This window comes from Trachemys scripta, chromosome 2, assembly GCF_013100865.1.
Source record: "Trachemys scripta elegans isolate TJP31775 chromosome 2, CAS_Tse_1.0, whole genome shotgun sequence".
NCBI classification, from domain to species: Eukaryota; Metazoa; Chordata; order Testudines; family Emydidae; genus Trachemys; species Trachemys scripta.
Window position 1 is genome coordinate 72811523 of NC_048299.1, and position 19253 is coordinate 72830775.

The 19253-nt window shown below is 45.8% G+C and overlaps 1 protein-coding gene and 1 long non-coding RNA gene across 3 annotated transcripts in view; one reads left to right on the plus strand and one right to left on the minus strand.

Annotated features, from left to right (window-relative positions):
* The window catches only part of LOC117872421, a 40331-nt gene extending 32813 nt beyond the window's left edge, over positions 1-7518 (plus strand). The window contains exon 3 of the long non-coding RNA XR_004644483.1: positions 6923-7518. This is a non-coding gene — a long non-coding RNA (uncharacterized LOC117872421). The remainder of the gene's footprint in view (positions 1-6922) is intronic.
* The window catches only part of DYNC1LI1 (dynein cytoplasmic 1 light intermediate chain 1), a 56344-nt gene extending 38154 nt beyond the window's left edge, over positions 1-18190 (minus strand). The window contains exons 1-2 of one of the 2 annotated variants that reach the window (XM_034760849.1): positions 17963-18189; positions 17634-17707 (exon numbers count right to left, since the gene is read on the minus strand). In XM_034760849.1, the coding sequence (XP_034616740.1) occupies positions 17634-17707; positions 17963-18099 (211 nt within the window). In that variant the 5' untranslated portion in view covers positions 18100-18189. Of the gene's footprint in view, positions 1-17633; positions 17708-17962 lie in introns of both variants that reach the window. The other variant, XM_034760850.1, reaches the window with a different exon arrangement.
* Positions 18191-19253: the final 1063 nt, after the last annotated feature.

Consider the following 19253-nt stretch of genomic DNA (forward strand, 5'->3'; position numbering starts at 1 on the left):
GGTTGCAGATATCACATCAAAAACATAAACTAAGTGATGCCTATCTAAATACACATGCAGTTTGAAACAGCTCTAAAGAAGTGCTAACTATCCAGGGCCGGCTCCGGTTTTTTTGCCGCCCCAGGCAAAAAAGCCTCCCACCGTGCCCGCCCAGCGTGGCAGGGGAGGGCGGCGAGCCCACCGCGGATCCGCTCTCCCCGGCAGCCGGAGCACCGCGCCGCCCCCCTCCAGGTGCCGCCCCAAGCACAAGCTTGGTGGGCTGGTGCCTGGAGCCGGCCCTGTAACTATCCCATCCATTTCAGCGAAGGCCCTGTGAACGCTTCAATTCTGTAGCCAAGAGACCATGGCATTTTTTCCAGCAGGACAGAGAATTTGGCATTTTTGCCACGGATGTCATCATTTTGCTGCAGCAAAGTTATTTTTCCCCCTCTCTTTGCCCTGCTAGGACCTGGCACTTGTTCAATTTCCCCACAAAGGAGAGTTAGTTGGAATGAGTTCTCCACCTCAAGGTTGCAACCAACCCACACCTCCCATACTGGGAAATGGCTGTAGTATGGAAGAAGTTGAAAACCACTGTACTACTAGGGTTACCATCCGTCCGTATTTCCCTGGACATGTCCGGCTTTTGTGTCTTTAAATAGCCGTCCGGGAGGAATTAGTAACAAGGTTAAAAGGTCCGGGATTTTTACTCCTCCCCTCCCATGCACAGTGCGGCGTGGTGATTGGGCAGCTGGGCCCCAGCCTCCACCTGCCCCCCCCCCCCCCGCACCCCCCCCCCCCCCCCGTCCCTGGCTGAAAGAAAGCAGCACGCCCCTCTCCCCTGCCTGCTTGTGCACATTCCTACCCTGCTCCAGCAGCAACTGTTGTCTGCTGCCCCAGGGTCCTAGTGCCCCCCATCCACTAATGGCAAGGCAGGCTGCCCTTACCCTGCCCTTCCACCCTAGCCCTGAGCCTCTCCAACGCCCCAAACCCCTCAGCCCTAGCCCTCATCCCCCCAGACCCTAATCCTCTGCCCCAGCCCTGAGCCCTCTTCTGCATCATGAACCCCTCATCTTCAGACCCACAGTCCTCACCCCTGAACCCTCTCCTACCCCCAAACTCCGTCCCAAACCTCCTCCCCCTTACCACACACCCACTCCTGCCCTCAAACTCCCTCCCAAAGCCTGCACCCCTCACCCCCTCCTGCACACCCACCCCCTGCCCCAGCCCGGAGCCTGCACCCAGCACCCAAACTCTATCCCAGAGCCTGCACCCTGCACCCTTCCTGCACCCTAATCCCCAGCCCAGGACCTGCACCCAAGACCTCCTCCCCCCACCCAACCCCTCTCCTAGAACCTTAGGCAAGTGGGGGGGGGGGGTTCTGGGCACCACCAAAATTTCTACAAACCTGCCACTCATGCGGGCAATCAGGGGACAGGTAGGGTCCTAGGGGGGCAGTTAGGGTGGGGGGTTCTCAGGAGGGGGCAGTCAGGGGACAAGAAGCAGGGGGAGTTGGGGGTTCTGAGGGGGGAAGTCAGGGGGTGGGAAGTGGGAGGGAGTGGATGGGGACGGGGCAGGGCTAGGGCAGGGCTCCCGCCCCCCAGTATCCTCTTTTTTTAATTGTGGAAATATGGTAACCCTATGTACTACAGAGTTGCCTCTGTGGTAACAATTGTGAGCTGAACTTACTAGACTGGTGTATTTAGTATAGCATGATGACAGGGTTCAGTTGGGACTTGCTAAAACTATTTGACTATCATTGTAGGACAAACTTCCTGAAGTCTGTCCTGGTGGCAAAAACCTAATTCTGGAACGTATGTCTGATGCAATACTAGCAAATAATGGAGATAGTGTTCAGCGATTGAGGGAGCATATTCATTATCTTGTGTACTGAATGAATCAGTGGTCCCAGAAAACAATGTATGTAATCATGAACTAGACTGCAGCATAACACTCATAATTTTCTGGATCCCAGCCCAGAGAGTACCCTCCTGCAGGCTAAAGGATACTTTGATGGGAAAGAGCAAGCCAGCAGGCAGGCAGCTCATAAGGTCTGGGAGCATACACACAGTGCAGCTGAAATGGTCTGAAAATAAAGGAAGAGTAGAAAAATTAATCTGTTGCATGTGCACAAGAAGATTTTGAAAGGATTATAATTCTGATAAATCCATCCATTTTTTCATGGAGAGCAGAAGAGACATTTCTCTGACCCCAGGACTGTTCCTCTGCCAAATTTCAAGTCATGCTCCAAACCAGAGGTGCAAGAGCTGTTTAAAAACAATCAGAAAAATTAACATTGGAAGCACTACCTACCCTTGCCTCATTATCATCCAGAAAGAGAACAGAGATGGAAAAATTAATCCAGAGTGGTTAAAGTTTGGCAAAATTATAAGCAAATGAAAACGGGATTATAATGGAAAGTGTGAGGAAATACTAGCCATAGGCATTATTTCACGGGTAATAAAAGGAGAAACTTATTCCCTCCCTCAATCCTGAAGCGCAACAGTCTGTGCTTTCATCAAAATGAACTAATCCAGCCATTATTTTCATGTTTGGTTCAACAGAAAAAAAACATAAGGAAAGTTTCTGTGGATGAAAAGAGGTGGTTACTGTATTCACCATGAGTGACGTTCCCAAGTTCTGAAGTAGATGACACAGATATGCCGGATATGCTTGGAAGGGTCTCAAGCTCCTCCTCTCAGAATATACAATAGCAAAATCTTACTTTCCCCTTATTGAGGATAAGAAAAGATTTTTATTTGACTGATTCTTGCTTTATCAAATGTCTTCAGAATCTGATTTGTACTCACGCTGAGATAGCCTCTTATCTATTTTTCCCTTTTAATACAAATTGAACCTCACTACTTTCAGCCTGTGAACATTAGCTCTTTTATTAATGTGCAATTTTATTATCTTGTCAATTAATGTGATGTTTACATTGTCATTGTCCTATCACACTATCTGTGGATTTTCTTTTATACATTCTATGCTATGTAATGTTTAATATACTATGCACTAGAACAGGGGTGGCCAACCTGAGCCTGAGAAGGAGCCAGAATTTACCAGTGTATATTGACAAAGAGCCACAGTAATATGTCAGCAGCCCACCCCCCCACCCCCATCAGTTCCACACCGCGCCCCCGCCCCCCCGCTTCCAGCACCTCCCAATCAGCTATTTCGAGGCATGCAGGAGGCTCGGGGGGGGAGTGGGGGAAGAGCGACGGCATGGCAGGCTCAGGGGAGTGTGCGGGAAGGGGTAGAGTGGGGACAGGGCCTGTGGCAGAGCCAGGGGTTGAGCAGTGAGCACCCCCTGGCACATTGGAAAGTTGGCCCCTGTAGCTCCAGCCCCACAGTCGGTGCCTATACAAGGAGCCGCATATTAACTTCAGAAGAGCTGCATGTGGCTCCGGAGCCACAGGCTGGCCACCCCTGCACTAGAAGGTATAGCATATTTTGGTTACCTGTACATTTAACTGAAATTTGGAAGGATTTATATAAAAGTTAGTATCTAGAAAATGATTAAGTATTTCACACACAGGTCAGTCACTTGCATGATAGCTTTTGGAGCTATGGTTGGCTTTTCACATCCTGCTAGAACAGGGGTGGGCAAACTTTTTGGCCCGAGGGCCACATCTGGGTATGGAAATTGTATGGCAGGCCATGAATGCCACGAAATTGTGGTTGGGATCCAGGATGGGGTGCGGGCTCTGGCTGGGGGTGCAGGCTCTGGAGAGGGGCCAGAGTTGGCCACCCCAGAGTTCAGGGTGCAGGAGGGGGCTCTGGGCTGGGGCAGGGGGCTCTGGCTGGAGGTGCGGGCTCTGGGGTGTGACTGGGGATGAGGGATTTGAGGTGCAGGAGGGCGCTCCAGGCTGTGACCGAGGGGTTCATAGAGCAGGAGGGGGATCAGGGCTGGGGCACGGGCGTGGGAGGGGGTCAGGGGTGCAGGCTCTGGGCAGCGCTTACCTCAGGCAGCTACCAGAGGCAGCGTCATGTCCCTCCCTCTGTGGAGGTGTGGCCAGGTGGCTCTCCGCACTGCCCCGTCTGCAGGTGCTGCCCCTGCACCTCCCATTGGCCACAGTTCCCAGCCAATGGGAGCTGCGGGGGCGGGGCTTGGGCAGTGTGGGGAGCCCCCTGGCTAGCCCTAAACGTAGGAGCCGGAGGGGCGGCATGCCACTGCTTCCAGAAGCTGCACTGAGCAGCCACTGACCCCGCTGCCCGGCTGGAGTGCAGGAGCGAGGCAAGCCCCAGAGCCCGCTGTGACGCTCTGTACTTCAGAGGAACACCCCCCAGCACCCCCATGTTCATCCTTGGGAAATGATTGTGTGGTATCCAATGCAAAGTTTGTCATATCAGGTTTCTTCAGAAGGATCATGATGCACTGAGCATGGTTGTTATAGTGATATTATAGTAACTGTTACAGGTTATAATTTCATGTATGTAGTTAGGATACATTTTCAGGCTCATTATGGCTTAAAATAAGCACAGGAAAAAACTCTCCAAGAACAGAGAGGCAGTGAACACCTCAGCAGGGCAGGTATTGGATTGTGGATATCAGTATGATAGCATGGAACACTACTCAGGTAAGACAATCTAATGGGGTCACATCTGTTTCTTTTATCCTTATTTTATAAAGCCAGGGGAAACTTGGTCCCCTGAAAGACCTAGAACGCAGCTTTAAAACAGGTTACTGTTGTGACACCTTCCTTCCTACCCACTTCCAGCCAAAATATAAAATTATTTTAGTGTCTCCTATCACTATGCCCAAGATTTAAGTGTTTGGGCACATCTACAATGAAAATCAATTAGAATAATGCCCCAAAAGGTGATGTTCTCTTCGTTCCCTCACACTAGCTATGCATCCCAAAGAAGCCCGGAGGTCCTGATGAGCCTTGCAGCATGATCCTACGAATACAATTGGTTCAAATGCTGCCAGTGATTATTTTCAATAAATTAGTTTCCCCATCTCAGGGATATTATAAGAATCAGTATTATGGAAGTGCCACTTGAAGTTCCATTGTTAACATTATATTGACTTTTGCACATAAAGCAGGCATTTCATGGCTACATTTATAACACCACAGAATAGTGAGACAGTGCATTTTAGTCACTTATCTTAGGACATGTCTACACTTACTAGGGATCGATGTTGCTACAATCAATGCACCAGGGATCGATTTAGCGGGTCTAGTGAAGACCCGCTAAATCGACCTCAGATTGCTCTCTTGTTGACTCCAGTACTCTACCAGAATGAGAAGTGTAAGGTAAGTCGATGGGAGAGCGTCTCCCATCAATGCAGTGCGGTGCAGACACTGCAGTAAGTCGACCTAAGCTACGTAGCTGGAGTTGCGTAATTTAGGTTGACTTACCTCTGTAGTGTAGATGAGGCCTTAGCTACAAAGATTTCAAACTTACCCCAAATTACATTCCCCAGTGAGTCAAGTCGTGTGAAGTTTATAATTTTGAAGTTTGGTTTTGGGTTTAGTTTTGTGCCAAAAGAGGTTAAAGAAATTTTCCATTTTATAAAAGTCCTGCTTATCTAATTAACATTTCAGGATGAAAAACTTTAAGATCAAAAGGAAAAATTGAGAAATTTTAGACAAGTAAGAACAGGGAATTACAACTTTCTGGAAGTTACATCTTTCAGTTTTGCTAGTGCAAAAGCCAAAATATAACTGATATTCCACTGCTTCTAAATTTAGCAAAAAGCAGAACCATTTCTCAAAAAAAAAAACAAAAACAAAAAAAACACAGATTTCACAACTTCAAAAAGTCTGATTTCTCCCCCCCCCCCCCCAGTGAGGATCTCTATTTTGTTGTATAGCAGCTAGTTTTAATTAAAATTTTTGTCTCCCACAGAAAGAGTTCAAGCTTCCCGCACCATTTGTGAATGGAGTACCCATGGCTACATTCTTTGTTTCAAATTTTCAGCTGGGCTTCCTAAATTTGTCACTCATGAACAAATGGCAAGACTTTCTATTACAAGCTGCTATGCAAGCATATATGCTGCTGAAGTTGCTATAATTTTGCCAAGATTTGAATGATTCATTCTGTCATGTTGCTTTCTGTGAGACGGTAGCTTCACTTGTCCGTCAAAAGGTGGTGGCACAGGAGGCTTCATGATAATTATTTTAAAGAAGTCATTTAGTTTTACTAATTTTAGAGCACTCTTAATTTAGGGGTAGTCAGCTACTGTTCTTGTATGCTATTTTTTGTTTGCTTTAATGGCATACTAGTACTGAAGACTATTAGATGTTGTCTACACTAGGAAAATTCATAAACATTTTTCTTTACCACTGCAGCTCCAACTGTACTAGCAACAGAATGACCTGTAGTTTAGACAAGTTGCAGATATTTACTATGTCGTGAAAACATTCTCTGAACACTTGAGCAGTCTACAATACTAGCATTTATACATCAATACCACCAGTAAAGGGATACCTTTGATGGAAGTTGCTAAAGTTCAGCCATTTTTCTCTTGCACAGATAAGATTTCAGAATGTCCTTTCTATAGACAACATTTTACACCATAAAGGGGATAAGCAAGCACTGTACAAAAGCTACACCCTATTCCTGAAACTTTAAAGTCACCTCTACAATGTTAAACTTCAGCATGAACTGGTATTTTATTTTTACTGGACCACTCCAATAATTTTGTCTTGAATTAGAGTAGACATAGAAAAGTCAACGGTAACTGGCACAGCACAAGAACAGTTTTGGGGGATTATGGGGGGAGCAATTTTCTTCATAAAAGACTTACGGGAACAACAATCAATAATTGTATCTTCCATCAGAGTTTAAAAATACTTTTCATTTTTCACTTGCAAATGCTTCCACCTTATCCATGGAAACTTTTAGTAAACATCCACCCATTTTTCAAATTGCATTATTTGAAGGGTGAATCATTAGCAAGAAATAACTTGTGTAACAATTATATTTGCTACAGGGCCTCATATGAAGTCAACTCCCAGTTACAGCTAAACAAGATGAGTTATCTTGTTCATCTTCTTAAAGAAAACAGAATGCTTTATCTACAAACCAAAAAATGCACATTTATACTATATTCTTTAAATGTGTGACCACTTAAATTTGAGTACTTGTATCCTTTTGTACTTTGGTGGAGATTAAGTGGTAAATATAATATGCTTGGAAAGTCAAGTGAATATCAAATGCTTTAAGGTAATTTGCACTAGTAAGTGACCAGAACACTGACAGTGCAACCAATAGTATAAATACCCAAATCAACCAACCCTTATCAGATTGTGACCAGGTAGGTATTACAGCCTTTTGAAGACACCTTCTGTCAATAATCTCTTTTCAGTATTTGATTTAGAATGCTGAACCAAAAATTACGCATCTCACTAAATCAAATGAACCTCAGACAGGAAAAAATTCAGAATAAAGAGAATTAAGATGAAGTTCACAATTACAGCGAGGTAGGGTTGCAACATATGTAAGTATCTCTCCTAGCATGATAGAGCTCCTATAAAATTTCCTCTGATCAACCTATACCACCCTGCTTTAAACAGGTAGAGCAAACCAAGGAAGTAGAAGTGGATCCTGTGTCAGCACTTTCACATCAAGAAAGCAGGGGGGGTTGTTTTGGGAAGGGAGGGGGAGGGAGGAGAGACCAACTGCAATCTTAAACAAGATTAGATGACTGGGCATGACGACCTGTCTAATGATGAGCCTCTCTCAGCAATCTCTAAGCCTGGCAAGCTGTTTTCCCACTTTCCATTAGATAGCAGACCCTACACATGTCTACAAAGAATTCTGTGGCATACCAATCAATCAGTTGGAGCACAAAAATGAATGTTGGTGCTCACTAGGATCCAGGAGTGGTGAGTGTGGAACACAAGCTGCCTGCTCTTTGTGGAAGGTGAGAAACGGTTAATTATCAGCTGCCCAAAACTTTCTAATTGCCTGCAGCAGCCTTTTTTCGACTATAATGTCAGAACTGATGCACAGCATGCAGATATCTGTAGGAGTTATAAAAGTAAACAGTCACAGAATCATAGAATATCAGGTTGGAAGGGACCTCAGGAGATCATCTAGTTCAACCCCCTGCTCAAAGCAGGACCAATCCCCAGACAGATTTTTGCCCCAGATCCCTAAATGGCCCCCTCAAGGATTGAACTCACAACTCTAGGTTTAACAGGCCAATGCTCAAACCACTGAGCTATCCCTCCCCGCATTGATCCATTTGATTCAAGTTCTGTATATAAAAAACAACAACAACAACAACAAACAGCTCTCACTTGTGCTCTTTCCTAAAAAGATTTCAAAACAGTTCAAGAGGGCAGAGTTATAAAGACAGTCTCATACAGAGGGCACTGTGCTGGTATTTTGGGCCCCAAGACGAAAATGAAATAGAACACAACTTCAAACAGAAACTGCTTAAGAATTTCATAAATATATGACCATACTTTGATAATAAAAAGAAGCAGTATCTAACTTTAGCATAGGAAGAGGTCCTCTGGACTGAAGTAACTATGATACTTTGAGATCCTGGGATTGAAGGCTCAATAGAAGTCATAAGTGCTTTACAAAGATGTACTAAATATCAAAAGATCCTGACAGGAACCCTCATTTTATAGATGGAGAAATAGGAACAGAGAAGTCACACGCATCTATAAGTCAGAAACAGAACTCAGATCTCTTGTTCCCTATATAAGTTCACAGGTAAGAAATGGTCTTATTCATACAGATAGCATCTCCAGCAGTTTAAAGTGTATCTCTGTGATTTAACAAGCAGTAAAAACCCTAGATGAGAGGGAAAGTGCAGTGGAACAGACTTAGATTAACAGCATCCTGAAGAACAAAACCACAAAAGGCAGAATCAGAAGCAAATATCCTCGTCGTTTTTATTTTTTGCTGAATTACTGTTCCTAATTAGATAGTCTGACCATATGAAAGCATCAGTAAAAATAGCTGATAGGACTAAAATGATAATTGGGAGGTTGGAGGAACAAGACCTATTCATGAGACTGATTTTAGAACATCTTTGCTATCCTAGAAGTCTGTTTAAAAGAGGAGGGAAATCATGCATTCCCCTTACATAAAGAGGGGATGTTGGGCAGGTGGGTGACACCTGTCTGAAAGAAATAAGAGCTTATATGAGAAGTAGCTGGTTCAACTTAATCCTGGTGATGCAAGTAAGGCGAAGCATTTTGATTAATTATTGGAAACTACAACTGCACCTCTATTAAGAGCATTTGCCTTCTGGACTGTGAAGTGGTGTACGCTTTCGGTCTTATTTCACCCATGCCTACACCTAGACACAAACAGAAGCAGCAGTCCAAAATGCAGTTTTCTATCTTTGTTTAGGAAGATTACATTTCACTCCTTCAATTTACTGTGATCCATGTCTGTGTAACATCTAGACTAGATTACAGCAACACAAAAGAAAATCTCTCTCATGCACACTGCCAGGTATGCTGCTGAAGCTTTCAGTTCAAAACAGCTTCCGCCAACAAGAACTGCATCCATAGCTTGAAAGGTTCACGTCAAACTCTAAGGGTATGTCTATACTTACCTCCGGGTTCGGCAGTAAGCAATCGATCTTCTGGGATCAATTTATCACGTCTTGTCTAGACGCGATAAATCGATCCCGGAAGTGCTAGCCGTCGACACCGGTACTCCTGCTCCGCGAGAGGGGTACGCGGAGTCGACGGGGGAGCCTGCCTGCCGCGTGTGGACCCGCGGTAAGTACCTTGTAGTTCGAACTAAGATACTTTGACTTCAGCTATGTTATTCACGTAGCTGAAGTTGTGTATCTTAGATCGAACTGGGGGGTTAGTGTGGACCAGCCCTACGTTGTAGAGCAGCTAAAAATACCTCTACTTCAAAAGAGTAAACAAACCCATCCAAAACTACAAGTAGAGTAAACAGCCCTGCCCACTACTTAGTTTTTATTTCTATTCTATATATGAAGGCATCCTATAACAGCATCCAAGTGCAAAGCTCAGAACAATACCCTTCTGACTGCTGGGAGTAGCCAGGCATGCCAAGTTTCCCACTGAAGTTTTGCCCCGGATCCTACTGTCCCAACCACATATTTTTGCAAGCTCTGGGTAAGACATGACCACTAGTTTGCAGTGCACGCTCATCCACCCTCGCTGAGGCACAATCTCTCCACCTTATCTAGTGTCTGCTATTCCCTGCCCAGCCTAATGTGTACATCTTCACTTTTATCCCTTACCTTGATTTTTTTGTTCTGAAATCTCACGGACCTCAATCCTTGTTAGGGATTGCAGCGGCAAGCAAAACTGGAGACTTGTAAATTTCATTGTGCTGCCAGACTTCTCCAGAAGAGAGACTATAGGCTGCTGATACTAGGGAAAAGGAAAAACTCTCCCTCCTTCCCCAAATCAAGCATCTCTCACATTCTGTTGTTGACAATGCTCTACATCGCAGAAACAATCTTTCTTAAGTCTCATTAAAAAAAAAAAAAAAAAAAAAAAAAAAAGACAGGCCTTTTTGCTTCTTTATGATGTAGAAGGCCTGAAAGATGTTTTGTTTATGTAATTTTCTGTTTTGATTTTTTTTTCCCCCCACATAAAAAAAATTCAGGTCTTGTATAGCTTGTCTTTTTTAGATACTATGGATGACTTGAGAACTGACAGGACTATGATGATTTTTAAAATTTTTAAATGACATGTCACAAGTGAAAATGAAAGGGGAAATTATTTTCATTCAGACTGTTAAACTTGGTATTGTTTTCAGAGTCCACAATACATATTTCTAAAACCAAAGTCCAGCAACAAAACCAGGAAAGACTACACTTAATAGTCCTGACAAGAAATTAGCAGATTTAAAAAAAAAAAAAAAAAAAAAAAAAAGCCTTTTAGGACTCTGTATGCTTCTTAAAGCAGTAAGAATAGGCCTAGACTCTTTCCCCTCTTCGCAGATTACCCTCAAGGGACCTTTGAAACAGAAGAGACTCAACCTCCCTTTACCAACCTGGTAGATCATAACAATCAAGCCTGAGCCTCAAGGGTCAAATATGTAAAATCCAGAAATGATATTTACTCCCCATGCTGTGGGCATGCCTGAAACTAAAGGGATACTAGAACAGCATTATAAGAATTATAATAATGGTAGCACAAGTCTCCATCTTCTTGAGCCTCAGGTTATGTGAACTACAACTATTTTAAAGAATAATTAAAATATAACACTCTACACAGCCCTGCACTGGTGAAACAATAGAGCCACTATTTAAATTTCTACAGCCTATAGTCAGCGATACAATGAATTTCAGATAAACTACACATGCCACTGAAAAAGGCCTTTCACGAAGCACAAAATTAATGAGCCAAATTTAGTGTTTCATCAACTACTTGTAAGAAGACAAAGAATAAAATCCATAATTTTGATTAATCTTGGGCACTTCTATAAAAACCATCACCATATCATGTAAATTCTGAATATATAGGTTACACTGAACCTAAATAGAATTTAACAAATAAGTTAAACAACTTTACTGTCTTGTAAGGCAAAGTAAGTAACATTTTTTCAAGTAATTTAAGTTCACTGTATTGAATGTATCTTTCTTTAATGTATTATTTGAGCTGTTTTTAGACGTTTTTTAAAGTTATTAAAAATAATGCTCTTGAGAAAAGGGCTAAAAGATCTAGGTTTCTATTTTTAAAGCACTACATGATATAAAGTAAGCAGGTCATATTGGGAAAGAACAATATTACTGCAATTAAGCTCTATCCACAACTCCAGAATACCTGGATGTTTATATGAAATCAATCAACAGCAATAAAGTTGTTATTTAGGATTGAAGAGGGGACATCCAATAACTAGAGGCCAATATGAAAAGATAGGGGGGAGGGGTACATCAGAGGATGTTGGGATTTTTATTAGGAAACAATCCCTAGACCCTGCCCTTCAAGGTTGGTACATTCACACCTTGCAGCCAACCACTTGAGACAATCTGCTCAATTGTCCTTACAGATGAAACAGCCAAAAGTTTCTCTGCCACTGAAACAAAGATGACCAATAAAACCTTGTGAAATGGCCATTCCAATACTCTGCATATTGCTGGCAAATATAAAATTAGTACCTGAATGTTCGAACAATGCAATAAGATAGTCAATGATGAACATAAACTGAATATTCAGCCAAACCACCTCAATCTGGTTTGTGATCAATCTGCAAGCGGGCTATGACCCCCCTTTGGGATCTGCCCTGATGAGATCCCTAGACCCTGTTCTGGGGCTCTCTTTTGTATCAGCCTCTTATTCAAATGGGTCAGATATAATATCCAATCTCCACCCCAAATTCCCTATTGGAAGAAAAGGCCTCTCCTGCCCTACTTAATATGTGTGGGATATCCACCACTGTCCCCACCTCCGACCCTATATATTCATCATTCCTCACTTTTGAGTCTGCCTCCAGAAATGGCTGTCACCTTTCTTCTGCTTGACCAGTAATGGGTATTCGCTCCAATACCCACTACTGGTCAAGCAGAAGAAAGGTGACAAATGATTTATGTAATTTTATAACTGTTCACACAGTTCTGAACAACAACACTGAAATGAATTGAGGAAAATTTAAATCTGCTGCTTGGAAAGTTATTAGCAGAAGAGGAACTGGAACAGTCTGTTAGTAGTCCTAAGAAAACTGCCTCAATTCATATTCTGAAAGTAAATTTTGCAGCCACAAAGGTAAAAATCAAAACCTTATTTCTGTGGAAACTCATTGATTTGGAATTCTTACACTAGTCAGGGAAAGTTTTTATTTTGCCACTGGTGAGGAATTTTCAAACCTAGTACTAAATATAGGCTATGACTCTAGGTCTTTTAAGTCTTATTATATTTCTCCTTTAATGTTAGGTTTCAGGGTTAATGCCTCACTGAGATGAATGAGATACCTCAGAGATTCTATTTTAATCTGCAGACTTACACATGGTTCACATTCAGAAGGTTTTCTTTCCATGTGGAAAAGGAAGGATGTTTGGAGTTTGGTTTTGTTGGGGATGGGGGAGAGGTACATTTTTATTTTTATCTGTTTATTTATTTATTTATTTAAAAGTGAAGCTTGAAATTCTGCAGAAATCAATTAAGTCAAGATAGTACAAAGAGTGAGATCAATGATCACTAGTGCCAGAACAGTGCTATCAAGTACCAGCTTAAAACAACCCATGGATAAAGGTGATCAGAACACACGTGTTCATTACCATAGTAAGGTCAGGCAAGTAGATTTTGTAGCTTGGAATGGTACATTCTCGTGACAGTTTTACAAGTTTAGACTAGACTTCTGAAGCTCAATGCTACTCACTAGGTCATCCAAAAATAATTCCTTCAGAGGAAACACTATTTGCTGAAGAAGAAGAAGAAGATACAGCATTGGCCATACCCATTCCTTCCCCACTACGAAAACAGAAGAGTGTAAGTAGACAAGTTAGCTATAGTTACGTAAAATTCTTAGCTGGAGACTGTGGAAGCTAGGCTTGAGATCCCTCCTGTCCCCTCCCCAGACCTCCTGGCAGCCACTCCGCAGGAGCAGGGTCTCACTTTCAAAGACTCAATGGTTTAGCCAGGCAAAGTGGGATGCTTGGGGTTCAGAGAAAATGTGGAGGTAACAAGGCTAAAATATATATATATATATATATATATATACACACACTGATTCTTAAGACTGTTCATCCTGAACATCAAACAGAGCTAAATACATGGAGAAGGGGAAACTAGATTCAGTTTAAACACGAGCAAAGGTGTTTAGCCCTTGAAGTTAGGAATGTCTTTTAGCGTAGTATGGAACGTACCAGAACTCATTGAATGGCTTCAAATAATTTGACATAGTTAAAGCAGGTGGTGAGAATTTTAGTGGCAATATGCTGGATAGACTTTATGAGAAAGTAGAGAAATAGGTGGGTAGAGAGGAAGCAGCTGGTTTGTTCCCTTACAAGTTAGGGAGTCTATCAGTTGCCTTGTGCATACTGGAACAATTTTGGATGCTACTGACTGAATCCACTTCACAATTTACTTAAAGATATTAGTTGGAATATCTGAACTCAGACATCTACATGATATTCAACATGCTGCAGTTCATCTGTATGACAACTTGCTAAAAATATTAGTTGCCCCTTCCTTCATTCCAGAAGTTAGTTCAATGTGTATATAAAAATTACACTAGGAGGGACAAAAGACTTCCCTTTTATCATAAGTCTAATATAAATTTTCCTGACACCATCAGCAAGAAACTCCAGCGGAGATACTGGTAAACCTCACCACTCCTATTACCTTCAATACTAAAGTGAGCAGAGGAGATGACAATCTAAACAGCCACTCCTCTAGAAGCTTTCAGGGAACAGATATTGAGATATCAGTGTCAGGTATGCCCTAGTCTCTGATCTATTGGGTCCATTTCCACATTCCCACTTTTGCTAACTATATGCATTAGGCAGCATCCTGCTAACAGGTAACATGATGAAGATCAACAAGAACAATCGCCAAATCCTTATTAAAAAAAAATCTTCCTAGAGGATCTCCCAGTCGATCGCCATCTCTGGCAGCGCAGCGGGGCTGCCACTAAGGCCTGGTCTATACTACCCGCCTGAATCGGCGGGTAGAAATCGACCTCTCGGGGATCGATTTATCGCGTCCCGTCGGGACGCGACAATCGATCCCCGAATCGGCGCTCTAACTCCACCAGCGGAGGTGGTAGTAAGCGCCGCCGACAAAAAGCGGCAGAAGTCGATTTTGCCGCCGTCCTCACAACGGGGTAAGTCGGCTGTAATACGTCGAATTCAGCTACGCTATTCACGTAGCTGAATTTGCGTATCTTAAATCGACTCCCCGCTGTAGTGTAGATGTACCCTAAGACAGGCTCTCTGCCTGCCCTGGAAGCGGCCAACTACTCCACTGCTGGAAGCGGCCAACGTGCCCCAAAGCCCTGGGGAACAGGGGTCTTCCACCACGCACTGCTCCTGCCTGCAAGCACCCACCCCCGCAGCTCCCATTGGCCGGAAACAGGGAGCTGTGGCCAATGGGAGCTGCGGGGGCAGTGCTTGCAGAGAGGGGCAGCGTGCGGAGCCATGTGCTGTCCGCCGCCCGCCTTCCCCCACCCCGGGAACGCAGGGGCACATTGGCCCCTTCCGGGATCGGCGAGGGGCCAGGGTAGGCAGGGAGCCTGCCTTAGTGGCAGCCACGCTATACCACCAACCAGGAGCCACCAGCGGTAAGTGCTGCCCAGCGGGAGGCCACACCCCAACCCCAGAGCCAGCACCCCAAACCCCCTCGTGTACCCCAAGCCTCAGCCCTGACCCCCCTCCCAGAGCCAGCACCCTACTGCACCCCAACACTCTGCCCCAGCCCAGAGCCCCCTCCTGTACCCAAACTCCCTCCCAGAGCTTGCACCCCTCCTGCACCCCAACCCCCTACCCCAGGCTCAGCTCAGAACCCCCTCCCACACTGCAAACCCCTTGACCCCAGCCCAGAGCCCACACCCCCTCTCAAACCCCAACCCTCTAAACCAGTCCAGTGAGGGTGAGTGAGTGACAGAGGGGGATGGATGAGTGGAGTGGGGTTTTGGGGAAGGGGCGGGGTAGATCCTGAGTTGCCCTTAAATTCAAAAAGTGATCTTGGGCGTAAAAAGGTTGAAGACCTCTGCTTTAACGGATGGTCAATATGCTCTAAGGCAGAGGTTCTCAAACTGTGGACCATGTACCACCAGTGGTCTGCAAGCTCCATTCAGGTGGTCCGCAGATAGTTCCCTCTAAGGTGCGTGCCTGGGCAGCCGCACACAAGAAACTGAAAGGCCACCTGCCTAATGCGGTGCCACTAATTAGGTGGGTGGATCCTGGAGAAGATGCACATGTAAGGTGGTGGCCTTGAGGGAAATATGGGGTAGGTGGGAGGGGGCAATGTGGTGAGAAGAGAGGGTGAGGGGAATTTGGGATGTGCGGGGCTGCGGCGGCCAGAGAAAGAGGCAACTTTCCCCAGCTCCAGGGCTGCAGCTGTTGGGGAGAGATGGCCCTCCTTCCCAGCCTCAGCTCTGTGGCTGGAGAGAGATCCCCCTCCTTCCCAGCCCCAGCTCAGGCAGGGGAGAGAAGGCACATCCATCACATTAGAAAGGTAAGACTACTGATATTAAAATAGGAGTTGTGTGCTTTTATTTCTAGAACAAAAAAAGTTAGTTTATTTTTATATAACACTTTTATCCAAAGCGCTTTACAATAATTAGCTAACAGTACAAACAACATTTGGAAAGATCATTAAGTGGTCCGCCAAGACCCTCAGCAATTTTCAAGTGATCCGCAAAAAAAAAAGTTTGAGAACCACTGCTCTAAGGCTAGAAGAGGAAGAGAATAAAGGAAAGGGGGGGAGGAGTAATATTGGCAGCCAGGACCACACCGGGAAAGAAATTTCCCCAGTCCAGTACGAATAAGTCAGCCCCCTTAATTTTCAAAAGATGCTTACCATCAAAACAAATGCTGATAACTACCCACTTCAGTCATCTCATACATGAAAATGTGAGACAAAAACCAATCTAACTAGGAACAGGAGGCAGTTAAAAGGAGTATCAATCTCGCTATCCCACTTCACAATGTAAAATTTAAGAAAAAAAAGTTTAAAAATTAATAAGACCTACGCCAGTTCCACTAGAATATCACCTCACCCTTACAGGCATTTTCAGCCATATTGGCCATCTTAAATCCCCCACTTAAATTTATACAGGGACGGAGAAAAAGGACACTGATTTCTTTTTGAATAAGCTAATCTCAATCACTCTCTCAAGGGACATTAACCAATAGATAAGCATGACAAACTCTCCACACACTTCACTGGAGACCACAAGAGCTGCCTCTTCCAGGATCTTGAGAAATGGTTTCCTAATACAGCTCTGCAAACTGATTTGTATTAGTATGTTGTAAGAGAAGATAGTCAAGAAATTCATCAATGCACCCCCTAAGGCTTAAGTTGTCTGTTCTTGGCTGTTTAATAGCTTTTCTGTCAAGAAGTGCAATCTGCCCCTTCCCACACAATAAGTTTTCTGTATTTTGCATGATTGCATGTTATTTACTTTTACAGCTTCTAGTCCCCCCCCCCCCCCCCGCAACTCTGATCGTCCTCAGGCCACAGTAAGTGCCCAAGCACAGCCAGAAGCAAGACAGGGTTTGGACGCTTCCACTGCGAGAGATGCCACTGCTGCTGCACAACATCATGATGATAATGCTGCTGACAAGCCCTGTACATGGTGGCCAGGGCCCAGCCGGGACCCCTAAACAGCCTCTACCCGCCCACCCAGCTGCAGCGCCGACGCTGCAGGGGCTCTGGACGCAGATTTTGTGCGTTGTGGACACGGGCCGACCACAATCTCCAGCCGTGCTGACGGCCTGAATGAGGGAGATACTGAGAGAGCCTCTCACGGACACAGCGGAACACGCCCTCGCCAGAGGGAAGACAGATGGCAAGCGCCACCCTCCTCCAAAGCCGCCACCTCAGGGGGGCAACCCCAGCTCCCAACGGGGGGAGGCGCTTCGAGACGTGGGGCGCGACTTGCCCCGCCCAACAAATAGCAGCAGCAGCAGTTCCGTGGGGCGCTAACCCAGCCCCTGGCAACCTGTAAACTCTGCTCCACCTCCCCACAACTGGGGCGCCGGCCGGCCGGCCCCAGAGCCCGCCCCGGGAGCCAGGGTGACTTACCCAGCAGCAGGACGTTTTTCCCCGAAGGCAGTTTAGACCTGGAGCGTGTGGACACCTCGCTGAGGATACAGGACCTGAGGGGAGACAGAGCCCGGTCAGGCCAGCCCCCCAACACACAGACACGGGGATGGGCGGGGCGCGCACTAGGGGGATGGGGCCGGGGGCGCCTGACGCTGACAATTGCAGCCCCCCTCGTTACTTGGCCCCACGGGGGGCCCGCGAAGGGAGTTGTGTCGTGTCGTGTGTCCCCCCCCCTCCCGGGCGGAGGCTCTCGCGGAGCGGGGGCGCTAGACGGTAACGGGCGGCGGCCCGGCGGGCTGGGCGGTTACCAGAGGTTCTGCCCATCGTCCTCCTCGCCCCCCGCCCGCAGCTCCGCGTTATTGCTGGCGGTGAAGCCGGCGGCCGCGCCGAGCCCCGGCGAGGAGGAAGAGGAACCGAAGGAGCCGGCTCGCCCCGCCGCCGCCATCTTCCCTGCGCTCCCTCCAGTCCGCCTCAATGAGAGAGAACAGAGAGCGGGCGGCGGCGCGGCTGGCTGACAGGTACCCGGATGTTGGGAGCTCAGAAGGGGGCGGGGCCAAGAGGGGGCGGGGCCGGTACCCGCCTGTGGGGCCGAGCGTGCGGCCGGGCGCCCAGTCACGCCCGGCGTAGAACCCACAGTAACGCGCCCACGTGCCTCCGGGATTATCCAAGTGATGGGGAGGATTTTTTGCGCGCCCCAGGCAAGTGGCTGGCTGGCTCACCCAGCATCCCACACACCTGATTTAGGATGACCAGATAGCAAGTGTGAAAAATCAGGAATGAGACAGGAGGCAATAGGTGCATATGTAAGACAAAGCCCCAACTATCAGGACTGTCCCAATAAAATGGGAACATCTGGGCACCCTAACCACACCTAGGGCTGTTACCCACTCTCCCTGGGAGAGAGATGCGGGGAAGGGGAGGCAATTTCCTTTCCGTCACCACAAGTCCCCCGAGTGAGCTGTTCTCAAGCCACACTATCTATTAAGAAGATAGTCATGGGAGAGGCCAACGAAGAAGGCAAGATCCAGGGTTGTGAGTTCAATCCTTGAGGGGGGCCGCTTAGGCATCTGGGGCAAAATCAGTACTTGGCCCTGCTAGTGAAGGCAGGGGGCTGGACTTGATGACCTTTTAAAAATCTGGGAACTGGTCCTGCTTTGAGTAGGGGGTTGGACTAGATGACCTCCTGAGGTCCCTTCCAACCCTGATATTCTATGATTCTATCTAGAAAAACAATCCCTCTCTTTAAATCATAGTCCCCAATTGCATCCCATTGATTCAGAATGATTGTCATTGTTATTTACTATGTACAATGTGCTACACATTCTCCAAACGTAACACACTAAACATACTGCCTCTCCTGAAGAAAACACGCTTACTTCTAAGATGACAAAGTCTGGGAAAGACATAAAACATACAATTTTTAAAATGCGCTCTCCCCACTGTTTATCCACTATGATAGTGTGCAAAACAGCCACCCATTATTCCTCCTGACCTCTTTGCCCCTAGTTTTATAGAAATCTGGAACACCAGCAAAATAGAACAAAGTATAGAAGCATAGATAATTTCATGGAGGAGAGGTCCATCAATGACTACTAGCCA